The sequence below is a fragment of the Bos grunniens genome, chromosome 23, assembly GCF_055505025.1.
Source record: "Bos grunniens cultivar Pamir isolate PY7600 chromosome 23, Bosgru_T2T1.0, whole genome shotgun sequence".
NCBI classification, from domain to species: domain Eukaryota; kingdom Metazoa; phylum Chordata; class Mammalia; order Artiodactyla; family Bovidae; genus Bos; species Bos grunniens.
The window spans coordinates 4,597,196-4,618,820 of NC_141187.1; the positions used below are offsets into that span (position 1 = coordinate 4,597,196).

A 21,625-nucleotide genomic window follows, 5' to 3' on the forward strand; every position below is an offset into this window, starting at 1 on the left:
GAGAAATTGGAACCCTTAATGGTACAGATGTGGAGAAACTGGAATCCCACTCTTGCTGGTGGGATTGTAAAAATAGAGCATGCATTTTGGAAAACAGTCTGGCAGTTCTCCCAAAAGTTAACTATTGCATCACCATATAACACATCAGTTTCTCTCCTAAGTATGTATCCAGCAGAAGTGAAACCATACTTCAAAACAAAAATTTGTACTCAAATGTTCACAGCGGTATTAGCCGTAACAGCTAAAAAGTAGAAAAACCCAGAAGTGTATCAACTTCGGACTAGACGAATAAAAGTAAGTACATTCTTACTGTGAAATATGATTCAGCAACAAGAAGAAATGAAGTTCTGATACATGCTACAACATACATGAGCCTTGGAAACCTTATGCTAAGTTGAGGACATCAATCTCAAAAGATCGCACATTGTATGATTACATTTCTAAGAAATGTCAAGAATTGTCAGATTTCTAGAAACAAAAATACATTAGTGGTTTCTTAGAGGTGAAAGATTGGTGGATGGGGAAAGGAATGCCTGTTGATGGGTTTCTTTTAAAAAAGACAAAAATATGTTTAAAAATTAAAAAAAATTTTTTGGCCAAGCCATGTGACATGTGGGATCTTAGTTACCCAATGAGAGACTGAACCCATAAGCCCTGCACTTGAAGCACAGACTCTTAACCAATGGACCACAGGGGAGGCCCCAAAAGTATTTTTTAAAAACTGGATTGTGGTGGTTGTTGCACAAACCCTGTGAATAAAACAAATAATAATAAAAATAAAACTCCACGTTGAACTGTCTACTTCAAATGGGTGAATTGCATTTAAATAATAATTCAATACAGCTATGTAAAAATATATATTTATATAATAGGTTCAAACATTTTCTTCAAAGTATCTTCTGATGAAAAATAAAATGAATAACTGTAGGCTTTAAATACTTTATATTTTCACAAGTTTTATAAATTTTTCCAACAAATCTTTTTTTGGCTTCACACACATTTTGAACCACCATCAACTGCATCACATCTTAGTAGATTCCACATCAGGTTGTACTGAATCAGTGTTTTCTCAACTTCTTAGGAATTATTCTCTCCCACAGTAGTTTCACAAAGACTATTTATAATGGCTAATTTATCAGTCACTTTAAACTCAGCAATTACTCCCCAAATAAACAAGAACAACTAAGCAATATCAGTAACATCTGTTGATTCATCATGAGCCAAGAAACACGCAGTCATTTGCTGTGTATTTTAATTACATTGCTCCTGATGTCCTCATTCCTTTGAGTAACTCTTTCTGCTGAAAAGCTGAGTCTTAAGTATATTTGTTTTTTTTTTTTTTTTGGGCACATGCCTTTAGCTACTGCAAAAAGGGATGACTTCATTAACTGTCACTAATGGCTTTCCTTGCTAACAAACAAACCACCCAGAAACTTCCTCTAGTCACAGACTCCTTTTCATTCCTCATTTTTGTGAAAAAATTCTGTTGTGATATTTCACTTTAAATTTTCAAGGAGAATTCCCTGGCAATCCAGTGGTTAGGACTTCGGGCTCTTACTGCCAAGGTCCTGGGTTCAATCCCTGGTCAGGAAACTAAGATCCCACAAGCCACAGGGCACGGCCCAAAGTAAAAATAAATAAATTTTCTAATTGTTGTGACTTGCTGTCTGGTGAGCTGGAAATACTGTGATGAGTGTTGAGTTTGGTAATGTGTTTTTTTTTATAGCACAGCTATAGTGTCTTGTATAATACACACAACGCTTTGCCATCTAATTTGGTAGCAAAATAACCCACATGCCACTCTGCTTCAGAAGCCGTGAGTCCAGATTTCTCTTTCTTTCTAGCTTTGGCATGACTGCCATGCACTGATAGTAAGAAAATAAAACGCAGTGTCATATAGTGGTATGACAATGTGCATGACACTGAAACACTGTTCAGTTATTGCAACGGCACTGCACTGCGCGGCTGCCCGTGTGGCCTCTGTCACAACTACTCAGCTGTGCCCTTGCAGCACGAAAGCACACGGGCAGTCTGTACACACAACAGTGTGGATGTGCTCCAATGAAAGTTTATGGACACCGAAACTTCAATTTTATACAATCCTCACATATCATGATATGATATTCTCACTTTTTTTTTTCATGACTTGAAACTGTAAAAAACTGCTCTTAGTTTACAGGCTTTACAGAAACAAAAGGCAGGCAGAGGGGCAGCAGTTTGCTGAACCCTGACCTAGGGGCTCAGTTATCACACTGAAAAGGAGTTTAGCTGTGTCACACACTTCCTTTACTTTCATCTTCATTTCTTTTCCTGGTGAGCAAAACAACTGCTTTAACCTTTTCCTCTCCGTGCCTTACTTCACTGCACATTATTACTAAAATATTTAGAACGGTACTTGAAAGACATAATTTAGAGCCTGTAATCTGGTCCCATCACTTCATGGGAAATAGATGGGGAAACAGTGGAAACAGTGTCAGACTTTATTTTTTTGGGCTCCAAAATCACTGCAGATGGTGATTGCAGCCATGAAATTAAAAGACGCTTACTTCTTGGAAGGAAAGTTATGACCAACCTAGATGGCATATTGAAAAGCAGAGACATTACTTTGCCAACAGAGGTCCATCTAGTCAAGGCTATGGTTTTTCCAGTAGTCAGGTATGGATGTGAGAGTTGGACTGTGAAGAAGGCTGAGCGCCAAAGAATTGATGCTTTTGAACTGTGGTGTTGGAGAAGACTCTTGAGAGTCCCTTGGACTGCAAGGAGATCCAACCAGTTCATTCTGAAGGACATCAGCCCTGGGATTTCTTTGAAAGGAATGATGCTAAAGCTGAAACTCCAGTATTTTGGCCACCTTATGCGAAGAGTTGACTCATTGGAAAAGACTGATGCTGGGAGGGATTGGGGGCAGGAAGAGAAGGGGACGACATAGGATGAGATGGCTGGATGGCATCACCAACTCAATGGACATGAGTTTGGGTCAACTTCGGGAGTTGGTGATGGACAGGGAGGCCTGGCGTGCTGCAATTCGTGGGGTCGCAAAGAGCCAGACACGACTGAGCGACTGAACTGAACTGAAGATCCAACAGCAAATTGTTATTATTTGATAAAACTGGATTTGCCAGATTTAACCAGTTCAGTTCAGTTCATTTGCTCAATCGTGTCTGACTCTTTGCAACCCCATGAACTGCAGCACGCCAGGCCTCCCTGCACCAACTCCAAGACCTGTTAAGTATTCCTTAGTGATGGTGACAGATATGAGTCCCATTCACAGCGGTTGCTCATATGCTCCGGGTGAGGGGAGGGGGAACTGGGAAATTATTGATATAGAGCTCAGTTTTGCAAAATGAAAAGCAGTTTGGAGATGGATGGTGGTGATGGTTGCACAGTAATGTGAATGTACTTTATGCCCTTGAACTATATACTTAAAAATGATTAAGATGTAAATTTGATGCTATGTGTTTTGGTAAAAAACGATGCTATGTTTTTTGTGTTTAGTAAAAAAATTGGAAAAAATCAGTTGGCAAAAATATAGAATTTTTTAATATTCTTAACTGTACTAAAATTTTCTCCTGCTGACATAATTTCCTTATAGAACAAATCTTCAAGTTTCTTCACAAACAGACAATTCATTTAAGACCAACCAGAATAGACATATCAGACCTCTTTCAGAATTTCTGCTTTTCAGTAGATTTCAGGCCACTGTTCTAATATCCACAAACAAGTGGGTCAATGTATATATTACCAGCCAATTAGCAAATTCAGAAGGGATATTATGAATATGACTGTATATTAAACATTATTAGTTAGTAAAAAAAAATCGTGTAGTTATATGCCCTTCTTTATTTTTTACTTTTTTGCTAAAGGAAACCATTAACTTCCCAGGTAGTTGTAGTGGGCAAGATTAAATACGACCACAGCCATGAGATTCTCCAAGACATGGGATTGGATGAATAATATGTCAATGACTTTCAGTCTTTCAAAGCTCACAGTAAATATATTCTGTATATTAAATATATTTATCAGATCAGATCAGATCAGTCGCTCAGTCATGTCGGACTCTTTGTGACCCCATGAATCGCAGCACACCAGGCCTCCCTGTCCATCACCAACTCTTGGAGTTCACTGAGACTCTCGTCCATCAAGTCAGTGATGCCATCCAGCCATCTCATCCTCTGTCGTCCCCTTCTTCTCTTGCCCCCAATCCCTCCCAGCATCAGAGTCTTTTCCAATGAGTCAACTCTTTGCATGAGGTGGCCAAAGTACTGGAGTTTCAGCTTTAGCATCATTCCTTCCAAAGAAATCCCAGGGCTGATGTCCTTCAGAATGGACTGGTTGGATCTCCTTGCAGTCCAAGGGACTCTCAAGAGTCTTCTCCAACACCACAGTTCAAAAGCATCAATTCTTCGGCGCTCAGCCTTCTTCACAGTCCAACTCTCACATCCATACATGACCACATATTATATTAGAATTTATAAATAAAATATATACTATTATATTTAAATATATTAAATGTAATCTATATTAATACATTCTACATTTTGATCCAGAAAACACACACCTGCAGACATACCCACACACATACATCTAAAACAAAATTTCAGGAAATATACTCATTTTTACTGCATGTGATGCATTCTCTCAGTTTTTATTCTATGTACTGTATTTTGTTTCATTTTAATAAGGGATGATCATAGCATATTAAATTGATTTCACAACTCACTAATGGATTATAACCAATAGTTTGAAAAAGAATATTCCAAGAAACCTTCAAATTATACAAAACATATCTGAGAAATAAGACATAGAGAACAGAGAACTTCGTAACTAATGAAGGCAAATGAATGTAATAAAAATATAAATTATTAATGCATTTAGGTTTACTTTTAATATGTCATTAATACAATTAATTCAGGAATTCAAAATACAAAAGCCACCTCTTAAACTGTAAGAAACAAAAGGTACTACATTTAAAGAAATAGCAAAATAAAACTTAAGTATTCTTCCAAATTGCCAAAAGTTTTGTTTTCTATACATATTAGTTTTAGAATGTGTAGACATAGGAGGTCCCTTTCAGTACTCAAGTCAGAATACAAACTGAAAACTCTCCTCTCAGTGAGTTCCAAAGTGCCAGGAAAATAATGGCAACATATTTCTAAATATCCAGTGCTGGTTTAATGCTCTCTGTGAAATGGGCTACCAGTCTGAGCTCTGCCTCTGGCAAGGTGGGACATGGGGGTAGGAGACGTCCATATTATTTTTTAAACTATATATATACTGGAGGAAGTTCCTCCTGGTTTCCCTACACCCAGCTGCTATGGTCAGAATGGGTGCCTCCTCAAATCCATATGTTGAAATCCTCACCCTCATTGGTGATGGTATAAGGTGGTGGAGCTTTGGGGAGGTGATGAGGTCATGAAGCGGTGGGGGGCCTCATGAATGGATTAGTTCCCTTGTTAGAAAGGCTTCCAGGGGATCCTTAGCCTTCTGCCGGGGGAGGACACAGTGAGGAATCGGCAGTCTGCAGCCGGAAGAGGGGCTTCGCCAGCACCTGACCATGCTGGCACCTGATCCAGGACCTCAGCCTCCAGAACTGTGAGAGGAACATTTCTGTTGTTTATGAGCTACTCAATGTCTGGTATTTTTCTATAGTAGCTTGAACAAAGAAAGACATCAACCTCATATTCTGCACTGAAGTCTCTCTGCTGCTCCTGACTTAGTGGGAGAGCCGGGTGCAAAATGGCCCAGTCTCCAACTCTTCTGTAATGAGACAGTGAGACCACTTCATTTTTATCCTGATGTGTTCAGGAAGAAGATGTTTACAGCAGAGCGGTAATAGTGTGGAAGTCAGAGGCTGGGAGCAATGTAAGACAACCTTCACCTGCTCCACAATGTCACCTGTCCCCTCTAATGTCTACAGAAAGCCTGTAGCCACATAGAGAACAAACTTGTGATTGCCAAGGGGGCAGGGGGATGGAACGATTGGGAGTCTGGGATTAGCAGATTTAAACTATTACATATAGGATGGATAAATAAGGTCCTACTGTATAGCACAGGGAAGTATATTCAATATCCTGTGATAAACCATAATAGAAAAAATACGAAAAAGAGTATATGTGTATAACTGAGTCACTTTACTGTACAGCAGAAATTAACATTGTAAATCCACTATACTTCAATTTAAAAAAGCCTATAGCCGTGTGTGTGTGTAGGACCGTCTAAAAGTCTGCATAAGAGAGTATATGCAAAACTCAGAAGGACTCGGATAAGTTTTCCCATGGTTATAGGGCCTCCAAAATCTTTTCTAAGGAATACCAGTCTTTGTGAGTATTATTTTCCTTGGCTATTCCTCTCTTATTACTTGTCCCTTCACTCTACACTCTGATATTTATGTGCTTTTCCCAATATATCAGAAACACAAGTGCAGAGTCACGCCTAAAGAAGAGTAAGAATCAATGAAACGTTCTATATTAGGATAGTTGTTAAGTCATGTAAACCATCTTCCACTTCACATTTTTTTTGATTAATGTAGAACATTCTATTTGTCTTGAAAGTTGACTGCAAGATGAGATCACTATAATTTTAATAATTTTTAGACAAATTTTAAAAATTCATAAAATGTAATCATTCTGATGCAGGAATTAATGCCTATGCCTAAAAATCAGGAGTGATTCACCTTTCAAATATTAATCTATCTTATTGATTATAACATAAAGGACAAGCTAATTTCTCTTTGAAATATCTGCCCCATTCCCTGGTGGCTCAGCTGGTAAAGAATCCACCTGCAATGCGGGAGACCTGGGTTCAATCCCTGGGTTGGGAAAATCCCCTGGAGGAGGGCACGGCAACCCATTCCAGTATTCTTGCCTGCAGAATCCCATGGACAGCCCTGGTGGGCTACACTCCATGGGGTCACAAAGAGTCAGATACTACTGAGCGACTAAGCACATACCCTATATCCTATATTAATGTTGTATACTAATGAAATTAAGTGTATACCAATTACCAATGTCTCTATTAATTTTGTACTTTAATAGTCTTAAAAGTTTAGATCTGAACATAATTAATCTGCTGAGTCACATACTTCAGATAATTTACTTAATCAATTGTAACAAAAAAGTAGGTGCCCCTTCACCTACTATCAGTAATTTTTTGGCTCTAATATTCTTTCACACACTGTTGAAGCAGTATTCCATTCCGTGATGAGGAAGCCCAGCACACAGAGTCCTGAGCCCTGTGAGTGAGGGCAAGAGGTGAACAGCGATCACACCAGCCAGCTTCCGGGGCCCCAAGACCCAGACCAGGTCAGCTCGCCTGGGCAGACCACCAGGAGGCAGGGCACGAACTGGGAGCTCGCAGTATCTCCTCAAAGTGGATTCCTGCTTCACTGCAGATGGACCCCAAATGAAACTGTGCCAAGAGCAGTGCAGAGAGGGACCAGAGACACTTTGGAAATGGCATTGTCTCAAGCCCGCTCCTGTGTGGAATGTGTGTATGTCGTACCCCAAAACCTTCCACAGCCTGTGGGGTCGGTAGGGAACCTGGAGGAGATGCAGCCACCAGACCCAGAGACGAGGACCCCTGGGTGGTGGACTTGCCCACTGGGGTGAGGCAGTCCCGTAATGAAGCAAAGGGCCTCGTGAAGTGGGGGAGTGTGATCCCAGGAACAGGTCACAGGACCCAGCGTCCTGGGAGATGAGGGGCAGGGGAGCGGGGCTCACAGGCACGGCAAGGGGAGGGGAAGGCAGAGTAGTGGGAGGACGGGGCTGAGCTCCTGGGGACGGATGGCAGTCTTCCACACCACGTGCACGAGTGCTCATTGCTTCAGGCGTGTCTAACTCTGCAACCTCATGGAATCCTCCGTCCACGGGATTTCCTAGGCAAGAATACTGGAGCAGGTGGCCATGCCCTCCTCCAGGGGACCTCCCTGACCCAGGGCTCAAACCTGTGTCTCCTGCATCTCCTGCACTGCAGGCAGATTCTTTACCTACTGAGCCACCTGAAAAGCCCATTCCACACTTCGGGCAGGGTTATCCTGGCGGGATTCAGGGCCCCAGTTCTCAGACCCCCAGGGAACACTGGGTATTGAAAAGCCTCACAGCTGTGGCTTAAGCAGGATACAGGAGGAGTGGCTGCTAAATTCACTAGGATGTCTAGGAGTAGTTTCCGGGAGCCTAATACTAAGTCCTTGCCTCGCTCTTTTTAAAAATTTTTCTTATTTTTAGTTTTTGGCCACACAGAGTGGCACATTCCCTGACTAGGGATGGAACCCCAGCCCTCCACAGTGGAGAGGGAGTCTTAACCACTGGACTGTCAGGGAAGTCCGCCTGCCTCTGTGTTAAGCTTTAAGATTTTATGGAGATCCCTGCAGACTCTGAGCTGAAGACTAAATTCCAGGACCAGTGTTTCTGGCTCAGAATGGGCTTCTGCCTTCAAACATCTAGCTGTCTGTGGAGTGGCCCTGGATAGTTTAATACAGGTTTCCCCTCTCAGGGTTGAAACTGACATCCCAATAAAAGTTACTGAAGGAGCCCTTTAGTTCCTCTTCAAACTCATTTAAAGTTGCAGGAGGACAAGGAAGCTCAGAGCACACTGTCTCTGCCTAGCTGTTTCCCTGCACTGGGGAAGCATCCCTGAGCTTGTTTAATTACAGCTGAGAGCTTCCTCAGTTCATCCTAGTCTGAAGATGCTTCAGACCCTTCTCCCAGTCTGAGACGGGGGTGGTCCCTGACGTGATGTGATGCTGATGGATGAAAGAATGATTTGATGGTGCAGAAGCCTTGGTATATCTGTGTGGCTGTGTATGGTTCTGAGGATGCTCTTTTTGGTAATAACTCCTTAAGAAGCTGGTGAAAACTGTGGATCATGTCCCTCTAAAGAGATCCACAGTTTTACATATAATTTCAGGTCCCTAGAATCCTGTTTGTGAATCCCAGATTAAAGACTCCTACAGCACAGATAAGACCAGCAAGAACACACTTTAGATTTTTGGCTTTTGTTTTTGAAATATAAATTTTACTATATCCTAATTTAGTGAGTTTGCTATTTGTTTTCCTATTTTACTACAAAAAGTATTTTGGAACCATAAAGTCATGTTAAGATAAATTTTTTCTTTCTGTTCCTAGATCCATGGGATGCCATTACACCTGGATAATTTCAATAACATCTGGAGCTGTATGTTATTGACATATCTTTTACTAATTCTCAGTTACTCATTCTCTTTTCCTGGGTACACATGCTACTTCTGTTCTCTTGGTGACATCCTTTCAGGCTACCAGCACATTGATGCATTAGTATACAAATCTGTTACCACAAAACAGTTAATGGAAAAGTCCTACAAAAACTATTGTAAGAAATGGAGATCCTTTAGTTAATAAATATTGCTGTCATTTTATTAAGAAATCTGGAATTTAATCCATAAACATTAGCTAATCAAGAATTTACTCATCTTGTAACCTATTTGCTTTGCTTTTTGTTTAGTTTAGTTGCTCAGTCTTGTCCAACTGTTTTGTGACTCCATGGACTGCAGCCCACCAGGCCTCTCTGTCCATGGGATTTCCTAGGCAAGAACACGGGTTGCCATTTCCTTCTCCAGCGGATCTTCCCAACCCAAACACTGAACTCAAAATCTCCTGAGTCTCCTGCATTGGCAGGCAGATTCTTTATCGTAGAGCCACCAGGTGGGCTTCAACTATAAACCACTTGCTTATCTTACTTTTTTCCCTTAAGAATGTTGAAATGCTTGTAATGAATATGACAACTCTTATCTTGGATCTAGAAGGCAGTGACTTCTGCTTTCAACTTGCTTTGTATAAGTTGCCCATTCTTAGAAATGGTAGAAGTAGTCCACACTATCTGAACAATAATGAATAAGGTTGTGCAGTGATTTATAACTCTGAGAGCTTTATAATTTGATTTATGAACAGCTCTCACATCTTCCCTTGGCAGTTCATACAACTATGAGTAAATTTTCCAGCCAAATGACTCAGTATTTTGCTGCATGACTAATCCCACACTCAGTGTGGAAACTATAGAAATGAATTCTATTTGCTTCTGGATAATAAATGATTACTTTCCAAAAACTGTCTGCAAAGCGTTACAGAGGAGATGAATTCAATTATATTGATGTTTTTAAACTCTCAAAGTCAGCAGACTTTTTCGAGAAGTCTGTAGTGTTCACAAAAAAAGAACAAACCCCTTCCCCCGCCCAAGAATGATCATGAATTTTGCCACCGCTAGGACAACAAATCCGAATCTGACTCTAAAATTTCTAAAACATAAAAGAACAATTTGGGATGATGTCATATAAAATATTTTCTCTTATAAAGATGCCTTTATTTTTCAAATTTTTATTATGGTAAAATAAAGACCTTTTATAGGACATATTTGCTACAAATAATATTTGGTATTTATTGCAAAGAATAATTCTTTTACCTTCAAATGCAAACTTTTCAAAGCAAACAGTGATCCATTCATATGATGGCTCCCCTGATTCTGGTGGCTGGAAACTGCCTCCTGGATTACATTAGATGCTGTAGTGATGCTCCCAAATGATGTGGCTCCTTGGACTTTCAATCCAAGGGCATGTATACGGTTGGCACAGCCCCTGGTCTCAGATTGTCATGAAAACCACTTGGGAATGAACAAGCATACAACCTTTCTCAGACTCCTCCCAATTCCTTTCACACCACTGATTTCTGAGAGTAAACAAGTTCAATCAAGAAGGTCATCAGTATGATTTCAAGTAACTTATTGCTAGAGTCATTCTTACCTCAATTTTTTTTAGGTAAGTCATTCTTACCTAAACTTATTATTATTTGAAATCAGTATGATTTCATGTATCTTATTGCTGGAGTCATTCTTACTAAATTTTTTGTTTTCCGGGGTAATATTCCAGTGGAATATCTCTGCATCATTACCAACCAGGTCATCCACTCACTTCCACCGAAGTTTGTAATAAACGCTTACAAATAGCCTCAGCGATATTCCAAGGTATTCTTTCTTTTTCCCTAAAAATCCTTCTTCTATCTGAACATTAGTAGCCAGAGCCGGTGGGGAGGAGTTGGGGTAGGGCGCCAGCACAACCAGTCAGGGCTAGTTTTAACTCTGTAGAGTCAGAGGTAGCCTGAGAGCAGAAAGAACAGGTCTGGGAGACTCAGGGGGCCTGAGGACAAGTAGCGGAACGACAAAACACACGGGAGAGGCGGTTGTCTTCTCCCCTCCCTTCAGCTCTCAATTTCTCTTCCACTACTGGCTCCTTCTCCCAAGTTGTATCCTATTCTGACGAAAGCACAATTATTGGGCTTTACTCGCATTTCTGCCCATTCATTCTAGAGCTAAATTTCTCCAAAGATTGTAGACATCGCTCTTGCCTCTTCTCCACATCCTAGTCCCTCTCCAACCCCCTCCCGTCTGGTTTCAGCCTCTCCCAGTGTGATGAACCGATTCCCTGGAAGGTGTGCACAGGGCTCTTCCCCACTGGTCCTCGGTGCTCTGACTCCTTACTCCGGATGTGCGCCTGTCCTGAGAAGCCCCTGAACCGGAAGCACTTCCTGCTCTCATTTTCCAGCCCCCAAGGGATTAGACGTGTCCAAAGTTCTGATTTTAGTTCTTCTTCTTCTTCTTTTTTTTTTACTTTCTGCACAAAGTGTAAAGGTTTTCTTTTTAAAATTATTATTATTATGTGTAACAGGCAAAACTATTTCATTCAATAAAATTTTAAGGAATTTCACGTGTTCTGATTCTTTTCACTACCAATCGCCAGTTCTCCAAAGTCAGAATCTTCAAGATAGCCCTTTCAAACAGATGTTTTGCTCAATTCACAGCTGTCATGTCAGTGTGTCCACAATTCTTTTAGTTGCCTTCTTTGTTCTCCAAATGGAATATGGACACACTTGAAAGTTCCTCACCTGTAATTTTTGGGATCCAATTTCCTCAAGCAATTTATCATGTTTAGGGGCAGGAGATGGATCTGCATGGTTCTGAATTTTAGACACCCTCAATGAATGCATGAAGTTCAGATTATATTCATTCCTAAGCTATCACACACTAGAACAGCACAGATCATTGGGATATACCAATATCTATGATAAAAAAGTTTGATCATTTTTTCATAGTTTACTTGGCAGTTCTGACTTACAGTTCTTTACCACAGATCTAATACATAGCTCTGTGATTAAAGGAAACCACAGTTACTCTATGAGGCATTTCCAGCAATGTAGGTTTACCAAAAAGCCCCATCAGGATAGACCTCAACAGATTTCAGTTCTTTCTACACTTTCTCTTCCTTTGTAATTCTGTCCACCTGCGTGACTTCAACTATAATTGTTGTGTGTGATTCCCACACTTCTCTGCTTCTGATTCCCCAGCCGGGTTTCCATGGGTAATTTCACATGGATGACTTTCTGACAACTCTGCTCCTCAATGGGTCTGAACCTCAGTTTGTCTTCTTTGCCTTCACAACTGTTCCTTCATCTGAGCCCCAAACCTGAGTCATTTGCAATCCCTGTCTTTTCCTCAACTGGTCACCACACAGCTTAGGTGAAGACACTTCTTCTTGATGTTTCTTTCTGATGCACACATGAGGAATTCGTGCCATTCCTACCTCTAGGGAGGTACTGTAGAAGATGTTTCTGTCACCTTATTAAGCCCCTTACTCACGTTTATCTTTGGGAGCAGAATGACTCCGTGAGGAGGGTTCCTGGGGAGGGACTGGGACCACTGTTGGCAGGGCTGGTGTAGGAAAGGTCCCTCTCACAGATGGTCCTGTCTCTTGCTCACTTGTGCTGCAGGCCATGTGGACTGGAGGGTGTCAGGCTCTTTTGAGTCCCTAGTCTTCAGGTGAGAAGCAGTACAGGTAGGGTTCCTTCCTGCCTCAGTGTTGGGAAGGACTATACTTCACTTGTGACTGGGCGGGTCAGCAGAATTAGGGGGAAAAGGGATAAGATGCTCCATCTTGGCTCTGAATCTAAGCCAGGCTCTTAATTTCCTTTTGAATCCTTGTATGCGTTCTCAGTTTGGTTGAAAATCTAAAGGGAAAAAGGGCTGCAGGATGTATCATCTACATCCCTGATACCAAATTCTCTTAACTAATTTTCACAACTCATTTGTCTTGGGTGACAATGCTAACTCACTATCATAAAAATAAAAAAATTATATATACTTTTCCATCTTGATTTTTCATTCCAAGGTATGAAAGACTTTCTTCCTCCTCCATTGCTACCTCCAAACTTTAAATTTGTGATTTTGTTATATCAATTATTCTTTATTAATAAAAACCTACTGGAAAGAATAGGTATGAATTCTACTAAATTAACCAAAAGGATTGATTGGCTGATTTAATATTTATTGAATTCCACAATGCATTAGCATTGCACAACAACACAGAAAGAAGCAATTAATAACATGCCATCATTTGGATAAGGGGATGATAAATTAGCAACAAACAAGCCAGAAAATAAGAATAGAACCTAAATACTAAATTCTTTCAACGATTTTGTTAGCTTATTATTAGTATCCTTGAAATTTTGATGCAAAGAACAGAAATGAACAGCTCTAAAACGAAGTATCTATAATCTTAACTGCAGGGCGGTAAAGTATTTGCCTGCCAAAAGAGATAAATGATGTTCTTGTGTGCACTTGAAACTTACAAATGGCTGCAGTAAGACTCAGGATGATAACAGTTGTGCTCAAGTTATAGCTCAGAAAACCATAATTGCTATTTAGTTGCTTTTTCTTGTTATAAATGTACAGTTTGGGGCAAACTGGTTACTATGCTGTGTTTGTGCTCTTAGGCATGTTTCAAGGAGAGTTAGGCCATTTCTTCTCACTCAGAAATTTTCCTCAATAAGAAGGATAAAGTAAAGATGACCTTCCTATCTTCTGTGAGATATTTCTCCCAATGTTTGCAAAAGGTTAATTCCGTTTTGTTGTTGCTTTAAATTACTCCATTGTGCCTCTGCGAAGCAAAGGGATATGGAATTCTTCCTTTTCTGGTGTGCCCCTCACGGCAGGCTCCCAGACTTTTCCTCAATGACCCCTGCACAGTGGATGGGAATGTGGTGTCTCACTGCAGTGGCTGCAGAATCAGGAAACCTTTGAGCTACTTGCACAGATACAGGGCTACCTGTCAGCCCAAGAGCCTGGGACCTTGCTGGTAAGCCCATCCTGCTGGCACTCTGATCCACCATTCTCACTTTATACAACCACTGCAAGCAAGGTCCATCTTCAAACCAGAACATGTTGTTTTAAGAAACAAGATGTTCATAAGAAAACTCAACCCCATGTTTCCCGTGGTGATGAATCTCATTTAAGACATGCGCTAGGCAATGCCTTTTTGAGTGTCCCATAACACTTAGATGTGATGATGCTTAAAGGCCTGAAGAACATCAAGAGTTAAGCCTTTATGCAGAGCTGAACAGTAGATTACGTATAGTTAGAAAACTATACGGATTTTGATATCCTACAATCAAGTAACTAAACAAGAATTGCCATCAATTCTTTAACTGCTTTCCAGAATTTTACAAAATTACACGATTTCTTCAGCCTCCTAAATATTTGAGTTCACCTCAGTAGTTAGCAGAAACTCCACACATGTAGTAATGGGTTACCTTGTCATTCTAATTGCTGTTTCATTATTCAAGTAAACAAAACAAGCAAAACCCAGCCCCGCATGAGCAAAACCAGCCCCGGCTATGGGGCAGCAGCCAGCGGCGCAGAATCGGCCGGCCGAGGTCGCTGTTGTCATTGGTTCCGATCCGGTGCCCTGCGGCCGCTGCAGCGCCCCCTCCGCGCCTCCCGCGTCCGCACTGCGCCAGCGGCCCCGGGACAACCTCCAACTGCAGGATCGCTTTTGCTGATGACGAAGGAAGGGGAGCGGGCAAGACGGAGAGAAGGAGTGTGTGCCTTTTGAGTGGGACAGATTACTACTTCCTCCCTCTCCCTACAAAATCTCTCCTCAAAATAGAGTATTTACAAGTCAACCTCCAGCTTCTCCATCTGCTGGTTCCATAAACTGAAATTGCCTCTCCCTCCAGCTGCACTAAAGGAGGAGAGGTTTTAGGGTCAACGCATGGATGGATAGAGGGGGATGGCAAGTGCCCACTTCTCGGCTGCCAAACTGTGCCAAGTTAGGGGTGGTAGGGGTCACCTCTGCAGACCCAAGCTGGGGCGCGCGTCCAGTTCAGGGGGGCTGGAGAGGTAGGGGTAGGCCCCCTGTTCCGGGGAACCCCGAATCCCAGGGAAGGCCCTGCCTGGGGCTCACGCGTGGTCGTGCAGGAACCCCACCCCCGCAAGCAATCGCTCACCCGGCTGCATCCTCCGAAGCCCCAGCCGCGCGGGTCGGGGCGCGGGGGGGGGTGGGAGGCGGGGGCAGCACCGCTCGGAGGCTCCCGCCCGCGCCCTGCGGTCTACCCCCGGCTCCGGGGCGCCCCCTGTCGCCGGACTCCCCAGCGATCCGGCCGCGGGAGGCCAGGGAGGCGGCAGCCCGGTCGCTCGGGAGCTAAGGGGCGCCCGGCCGGAGCCCCGCGGACGGCGCGGACGGGCGGGCGGCCCGGCGAGAGGGCGCTGGGCGCTCAGGCCCGGGCGCAGCCGGGGGCCGCCGGAGCCGCCGCAGCCATGTCCGCGCGCGCCGCCGCAGCCCTGCCGTGATGTCATCGCGGGCCCCCGCCGCGGCGCCCCGCGCCCGCCCCCCGCGCCCCGCGCCCGCCCCGCCCCACGAGCTCCGGCTCCGGGGATGCTGCGGCCGCCGCGGCCGCGGGGCGATGCGCCGGGTCCGGGCGGGGCCGGCGCGGCCCGCTGGGCGGGCCCTCCCCCTCCCCCCGCGCCGCGTCTGCGGCGGGGCTGCGCCCGGGGGCTGCGCGCGGGGCGGGGCGGGGGCGCCCGCGGGGGGCGGGGGCGGCTCCCCGCCGCCGATTGCCCGCCGGGCCGCCGTCTGCTGAGTCATGGGCAGCGCTGCCCGCAGCCCGGGCTCATTCGCACAGCGCGGCGGGCGCGGGTGCGCAGCCATTGGGCCGGCGCGGGGCCGCGAGCGCCGGGCATGACGCGCTGAGCCTCGCTCGCCGCGCCGCGTGCGCCCCGCGCGGGTGCCTGTGCCGCCGCCCTCCGGTCCCGCCGCCCGCCGGCCGGCCGCGCCGCGCCAGCACCATGATCGCCGCCGCGTTCCTCGTCCTGCTGAGACCCTATAGCATCCAATGTGCCCTCTTCCTCCTGCTGCTTCTGCTGGGCACCATCGCCACCATCATCTTCTTCTGCTGCTGGCACCGCAGGCTCCAGAAGGCGAGGCATCCCATGAAATCGGTCTTTTCGGGTCGTTCAAGGAGCCGAGGTAAGGCGCGTCGCGGCGGGCTTCCTCGGGACCGGGGGGACCGCTCGGCGAGTCTGGAGAGGGGAGCGCGGTTCGCTCCCTCAGCGCCGCTGCCCCCGCCGCGTCCTCGCTCTCCCTCCCCCGGCCCGGTGCGCTTCGCTGTTTCAAGCCCCGGCCGCCTCCTCGGGTCCGCCGGGTCGTGGTGCCCGCGGCGCGCACAGCTCCGGGACAGGGGAGGCGGCGGACGCTCGGGCTCGGCGCCTGAGCCCGGGGTGACCGAGCTGAGTCCAGGCTGCGGCAGCCGCCTCCACCCGCGCCCCCCGGCGCCGGAGCCTGGGGCAGGGAGACGTCGGGGCGCCCCAACTCCCCCAAAACTTTCCCTGAAACTTCTAAACTGATGGCCTAGCAGCCAACCCGCCCTGCGGTCTGTCCCCACTGCGTTCAAGGCGTCCGGAACGCGCCTTCCGGTCCCCGGCCCCCCAGGTAAGTCGTCGGTGACTCGGCAGGTGAAGAACAAGGAGTTAACTGAAGTCTCGTTTTTCTCTTTTTTTTTTTTCTCCCCCAGATGCTGTTCTGAGATCTCACCACTTTCGTTCCGAGGTAATTTATTTAGCGCGCACGCTCAAGGTCAGAAGAAGTTCTCTTTCCTGGGTACCCGTATTAATCATAGGCGTGTTTAGAAGCCAGCAGGGAGGGTGTTGTATTGCGAGCCCACAGCCCCCAAGCCAAAAGGGACATGTTTGCTTTGAAGCGACTCCCCAGCATGAGTTCCCGGGGAGTGGTTGTGACAGATTTCTTGTGTCGTGGAGCCGCTGTGCTGGAAGGGGAGAGACAGCCCCTAAAAGCCGCCTGACCTCAGGAACGCAGCCTTGCGGTGGCTGTCAGCTTCCTTGACCATCTGGAAGTGGCCGGAAGCTTTCAGGGCGCAGTCAGGCACCCGCTGCTGTTCACTTGGGTATCCAACCACGCTGGGAGCTTTTAAGGAGTTAGTGCAGGGCAATTTGATCCGTGTGTATTACCTTTTAGACTTGCAAGTTGGTATTCCTATTCACCCAGAAAGCGCTCCATGTTTTACTAGGGACGTCTGATGACTTTTGCAAAGTGATCATGATAGTGATCCGGCTTTACCCTCAAAAGGTGAACCATCCATCCCTACTTAAACAGGTGACCTGGCTGCACTGATTCAGTGGAACTGTTGTAGGACTAGGTCTGCTGGAGACAGAACAAAACCGAGAAGCACAAGCTCTCCCAACGCAACGTTTCTTGATGAGTTTCCAGGCCAACCCCCACTTAAGGCCAGATGATTTCCCCTTCTTTCCCCGGGAGTTTCACACAGCCAGGAGGTTGCTAGTAGCAATGGGTGATGTGGCTTGATCATCTTAGCAAAGACTTCATAGTTAAACACCCTGCATCGGCTTGCTATGTACCTGAGAAGTTATTTCACATTTCATTTCCCTTGTTAATCCGGTGTTTTGTTGCACCCTGGATGTTTGATTGGACGCTGGTTGCTTGAAAGCTTTCACTGTACTACTGTAACACCCTGATAATGCTGCCCAGTGAGGAATTATGCGTGGGGTCCCGGTGGGTGAGAACTCTGGGCTCAATTTAGGACTGTAAAGAGAATAAAATAATCAATCAGATAATCAGAGGTTCCAATGCTAACTAATTGTGTGGTGCTGGAAGACTCAACTTCTCAGACCCTCAGTTCCCCTTCCTGTAAAATAGGGCTAATAGTACCTTACAGGGCTGTAAGGGGAGGGCAGGGTTTACCACAATCATGTTTTTTTAAAAAAACCCCATTTATGGGAATTCCCTGGCCGCCCAGTGATTAGCACTCTGCCCTTCCATTGCAGGGGGCCTGGATTCAGGGAACTAGGATCCCAGAAGCTGTGCAGTGAGGCCAAAAAAAAAAAAAACAAAAACCCAGAAACAAAAACCCATTTAGTTTATAGTAGCTATTCAGTACCTGATAGGTATCATTACATTTTGTAAAATTGAATTAAAATATGTAAAAATAAAAGATTTGTCTGCAAATCTTAAAGTCTTTATTAGATTAATTAATTCAAAGTTATCTGAAACAACATAAACTGTGTCTATTATAAACCAACCCTTTTTGAATATCTGATTAATAGAATAACCCATCTAGAAGTGATAAAAAAATCCATCACAGTCAAGGTATGAACACCAAAATTTACGATTTTTATTTTAAGGAGAGATTACCAGTCCAATACACATCAATGCTAGAACCAGAATTAAAATTCTGTTATGGGTTGTTAGATCAACCATCAAGTGTTTCAGAGAAAAGTGCAGACAGAAAAAATGAGATAGGACTATGTTTTGTTTAGTTACCTGTCAGTTAAGTATTTATCCTAAACTTGCCTTTGGTTAGGAAAGCTGAGAGTGACTATTTAACTCTATAGTTCATTTCACAAGATCCCCTGTAGAGACTGACATCCTGTGTGTGCTTCATATTTGCCTAATCTGCTGGGTTGTGAGCATCTTGACGGCCTGGACCAAGTGTCTCATTTAGGGCTGTATCCCCACTGCCTGTTGTATAATAAATATTTATCAAATGAGTGAAAAATTCCTCAATGAGTGCCTGTTCCCATAACTGGGCAAATACAACTCAGAATTGGGCCGAAGAGAAAAACTTTTTGTACTTTCTCAGGACAGTGCTCAGAATTCAGTATTTGCTAAATCCCAGCTCTTATTTTATCTTTCCAGATGTTAAAATATTGCTCTGGAGTTTGTACTGAAAATGTACATCACTAATTACAAGAAAACGGATTTGGTTAGAATTTTTTTCTCAGAAAGTTCAGTGCAGTGTTACTGTCGTTTGTTGGTAGCCCACCTGTGTTCTTGTTCGTACCAAGGTCTGGTGTTAAACTACTCAAAGAAAGTCATGTGATAAGTGAACACCCTTAGACTGTTCCAGGAGAATGTCTGTTTCATCATTGTTTCATGTTCACTACAAATAAAACATTTTCCCCTAAGGAAAACAGAGGGGTGGAGTTTTTCCCCCTTCTCCCTTTCAAAACGCCATTTCCTGCAGGATTTTCTCCATGGGAAATACCTCTGAAGTTTTTGGATTCTAGCAAATTAGAAAATTAGAACTTGGGTTGCTTTTTAGCAGTAGCTGATGCAAAATAAGTATCAAAGAAAACGATTTTGTTTTCTTACAAGTTATAGTCCTGTCGAGTATTCTATTACTTATCCCAGTCTCAGTCTGTAGGTAAGTCACTCTCAGTGTTTCTGTAGTGGTCAGATGAGGGAAGTGGATTTAAGATCTGCTGGCATATTTGGAAATGTGAAAGAGGTTTGGGGATGCCCTCGAACACAGGAGAAGTTCAGTTAGCGCTTGGTGCTTTACTTGGTGGAGGATATCGCTTCTGTTTTCCATATGTCCAGAAAGGAGTCCCATTGGGCAGGAAATTTCAGGATGTTTCTTCCCAGGTAGGGAGAGAAATACTCCCAGCAGGGAGACTTTGTCATCAGGACCCAGCATGCTTTGGGGAAGTTTTGCAGCAGGAAAAAAAAAAATCCATGTCTCTCATCTGAGTGGCTGCAGCTTTTTAGTTCTCACTAAGTCAATAATCGGGCTTCCCTGGTGGCTCAGATGGTAAAAGCGTCTGCCTACAACTCGAGAGACACAGGTTCGATTCTTGGGTCAGGAAGATCCACTGGAGGAGGAAGTGGCAACCCACTCCAGTACTTCTGCCTGGAAAATTCCATGGATGGAGGAGCCTGGTGGGCTACAGTCCTTGGGGTCACAAAGAGTTGGACACGACTGAGCAACTAGACTTTCACAGGTGAATAATCAACATCTCATCTCAATCTCTCTCTCATAAAGCTAGAAATAATTGATACAGATATTTATGAGATATTTGGCAACTACCAACAATCCCCTTTCGGAGAAGGCAGTGGCACCCCACTCCAGTACTCTTGCCTGGAAAATCCCATGGACGGAGGAGCCTGGTGGGCTACAGTCCATGGGGTCGCAAAGAGTCAGACGTGACTGAACAACTTCACTTTCACTTTCACAAGTGACTAATCAACATCTCATCTCAATCTCTCCCTCATAAAGCTAGAAGTAATTGATACAGATATTTATGAGATATTTGGCAACTACCAACAATCCCTTTTTATTTTCACACACTTGCAAACTCATCTTTACTGGCTTAGGATTTCCCTAAATTTTAATGATAGCATATGAGAATGTGAAATTATTAACGACCCAGCAAGGGGTAAACCCCAATTCTCTAACAGATGAAGAGGGGCTCAGTTAGATAACTAGAAATATGCACTTTGTATGTAAAAATAAAGAACTTGTTCTGTGTGACACACACACACATACACACATACATATATATATCAACAATACATATACTGATGAGAAGTGATTTCATATTGATGTGAGACAGTCTGGAAACCAAGTGCTCATTCTGGGTCTGTAAGAAGGATACTTTTCCTGAGGACTTATAAGATTTGATGCTGTGACTTTACACAATGCCTGTTACCCTAGACGCCTGTGATGAGGACCAGACAATGACAATCTTGATTTTAAGGAAATCTCAGAAAGTGATACGGGTAATTGAGGTACCATTAGATTACAAGAAAGAGCCTTGGGAGCCCTTCAGGAGAGTGGAGACAATTACATATAATGCCCTTGAGAATACCCAGTGTGGACAGCGGTACATGATCCCTATTCATCAGCTCAGTGGAATAAGGGCAGCCTTGTTTGATATCAGGAAAAGCAAGAGTGTGCTTTGTGTCCATCAGGATTGAGTAAATAACTTCACTTCCCGTTTCAGGGAAAAGGAACCACTGTGTGATTTTTAACTGTGTCGTTCACATTCCAGAGAATCATGTGCCCAGAATTCTCAGTGAAAGAGAGAAGCTCAGTGGAATGAGTTTTTAGTGGCCATTTGATGAAGCTGTCAAGGCATATGCTTTAGATTTTCCCAGGGACTCTCCACATTACCTTCTCCTAGATGAATAGGTGGTCCACACAGACTCTCTCGGCCTCATCGTGTTCCCAGAGCCTCTCTGCACCAAACCATGGAAGCATGTTCAGTGGAGTAACCGTGGTTCACAGCTTCTCCTGGAATCTGCATCTTCCATTAAGAATTACCAATCTAGGGACTTCCCTGACGGTCCAGTGGCTAAGATTCTGAGCTTCCAGTGCATAGGACCAGGGTTCGATTCCTTACTGGGGGACTAGATCCCATGTGCTGCAACTAAATATCCTGTGTGCTGCAGCTGAGACCCAAAGGAAAAAGAGTGTTACTCATTTAGTGAATTAGAGAAAATGATAGTTTATTATTG

At 44.3% G+C, this 21,625-nt stretch overlaps 2 protein-coding genes and 1 non-coding gene across 7 annotated transcripts in view; 1 reads left to right on the forward strand and 2 right to left on the reverse strand.

Annotated features, from left to right (window-relative positions):
- BEND6 (BEN domain containing 6) overlaps window positions 1–15,648 on the reverse strand; it is a 63,633-nt gene extending 47,985 nt beyond the window's left edge. The window contains exon 1 of one of the 4 annotated variants that reach the window (XM_086370992.1): window positions 15,303–15,648. The gene's annotated coding sequence lies outside the window, so the exon portion shown is untranslated. The remainder of the gene's footprint in view (window positions 1–15,302) is intronic. The other 3 variants (XM_086370993.1, XM_086370997.1, XM_086370996.1) reach the window with 3 other exon arrangements.
- LOC147346520 (small nucleolar RNA SNORA18) lies at window positions 12,126–12,253 on the reverse strand. The gene has a single exon (XR_015153294.1). It is a non-coding gene; the product is annotated as a small nucleolar RNA SNORA18 (small nucleolar RNA).
- Window positions 15,649–15,878: 230 nt separating the features above from the next.
- LOC147346521 (uncharacterized) overlaps window positions 15,879–21,625 on the forward strand; it is a 106,776-nt gene continuing 101,029 nt past the window's right edge. The window contains exons 1-2 of one of the 2 annotated variants that reach the window (XM_086370998.1): window positions 15,879–16,321; window positions 16,866–16,927. In XM_086370998.1, coding sequence (XP_086227124.1) covers window positions 16,141–16,321; window positions 16,866–16,927 — 243 coding nt within the window. In that variant the 5' untranslated portion in view covers window positions 15,879–16,140. The remainder of the gene's footprint in view (window positions 16,322–16,865; window positions 16,928–21,625) is intronic. The other variant, XM_086370999.1, reaches the window with a different exon arrangement.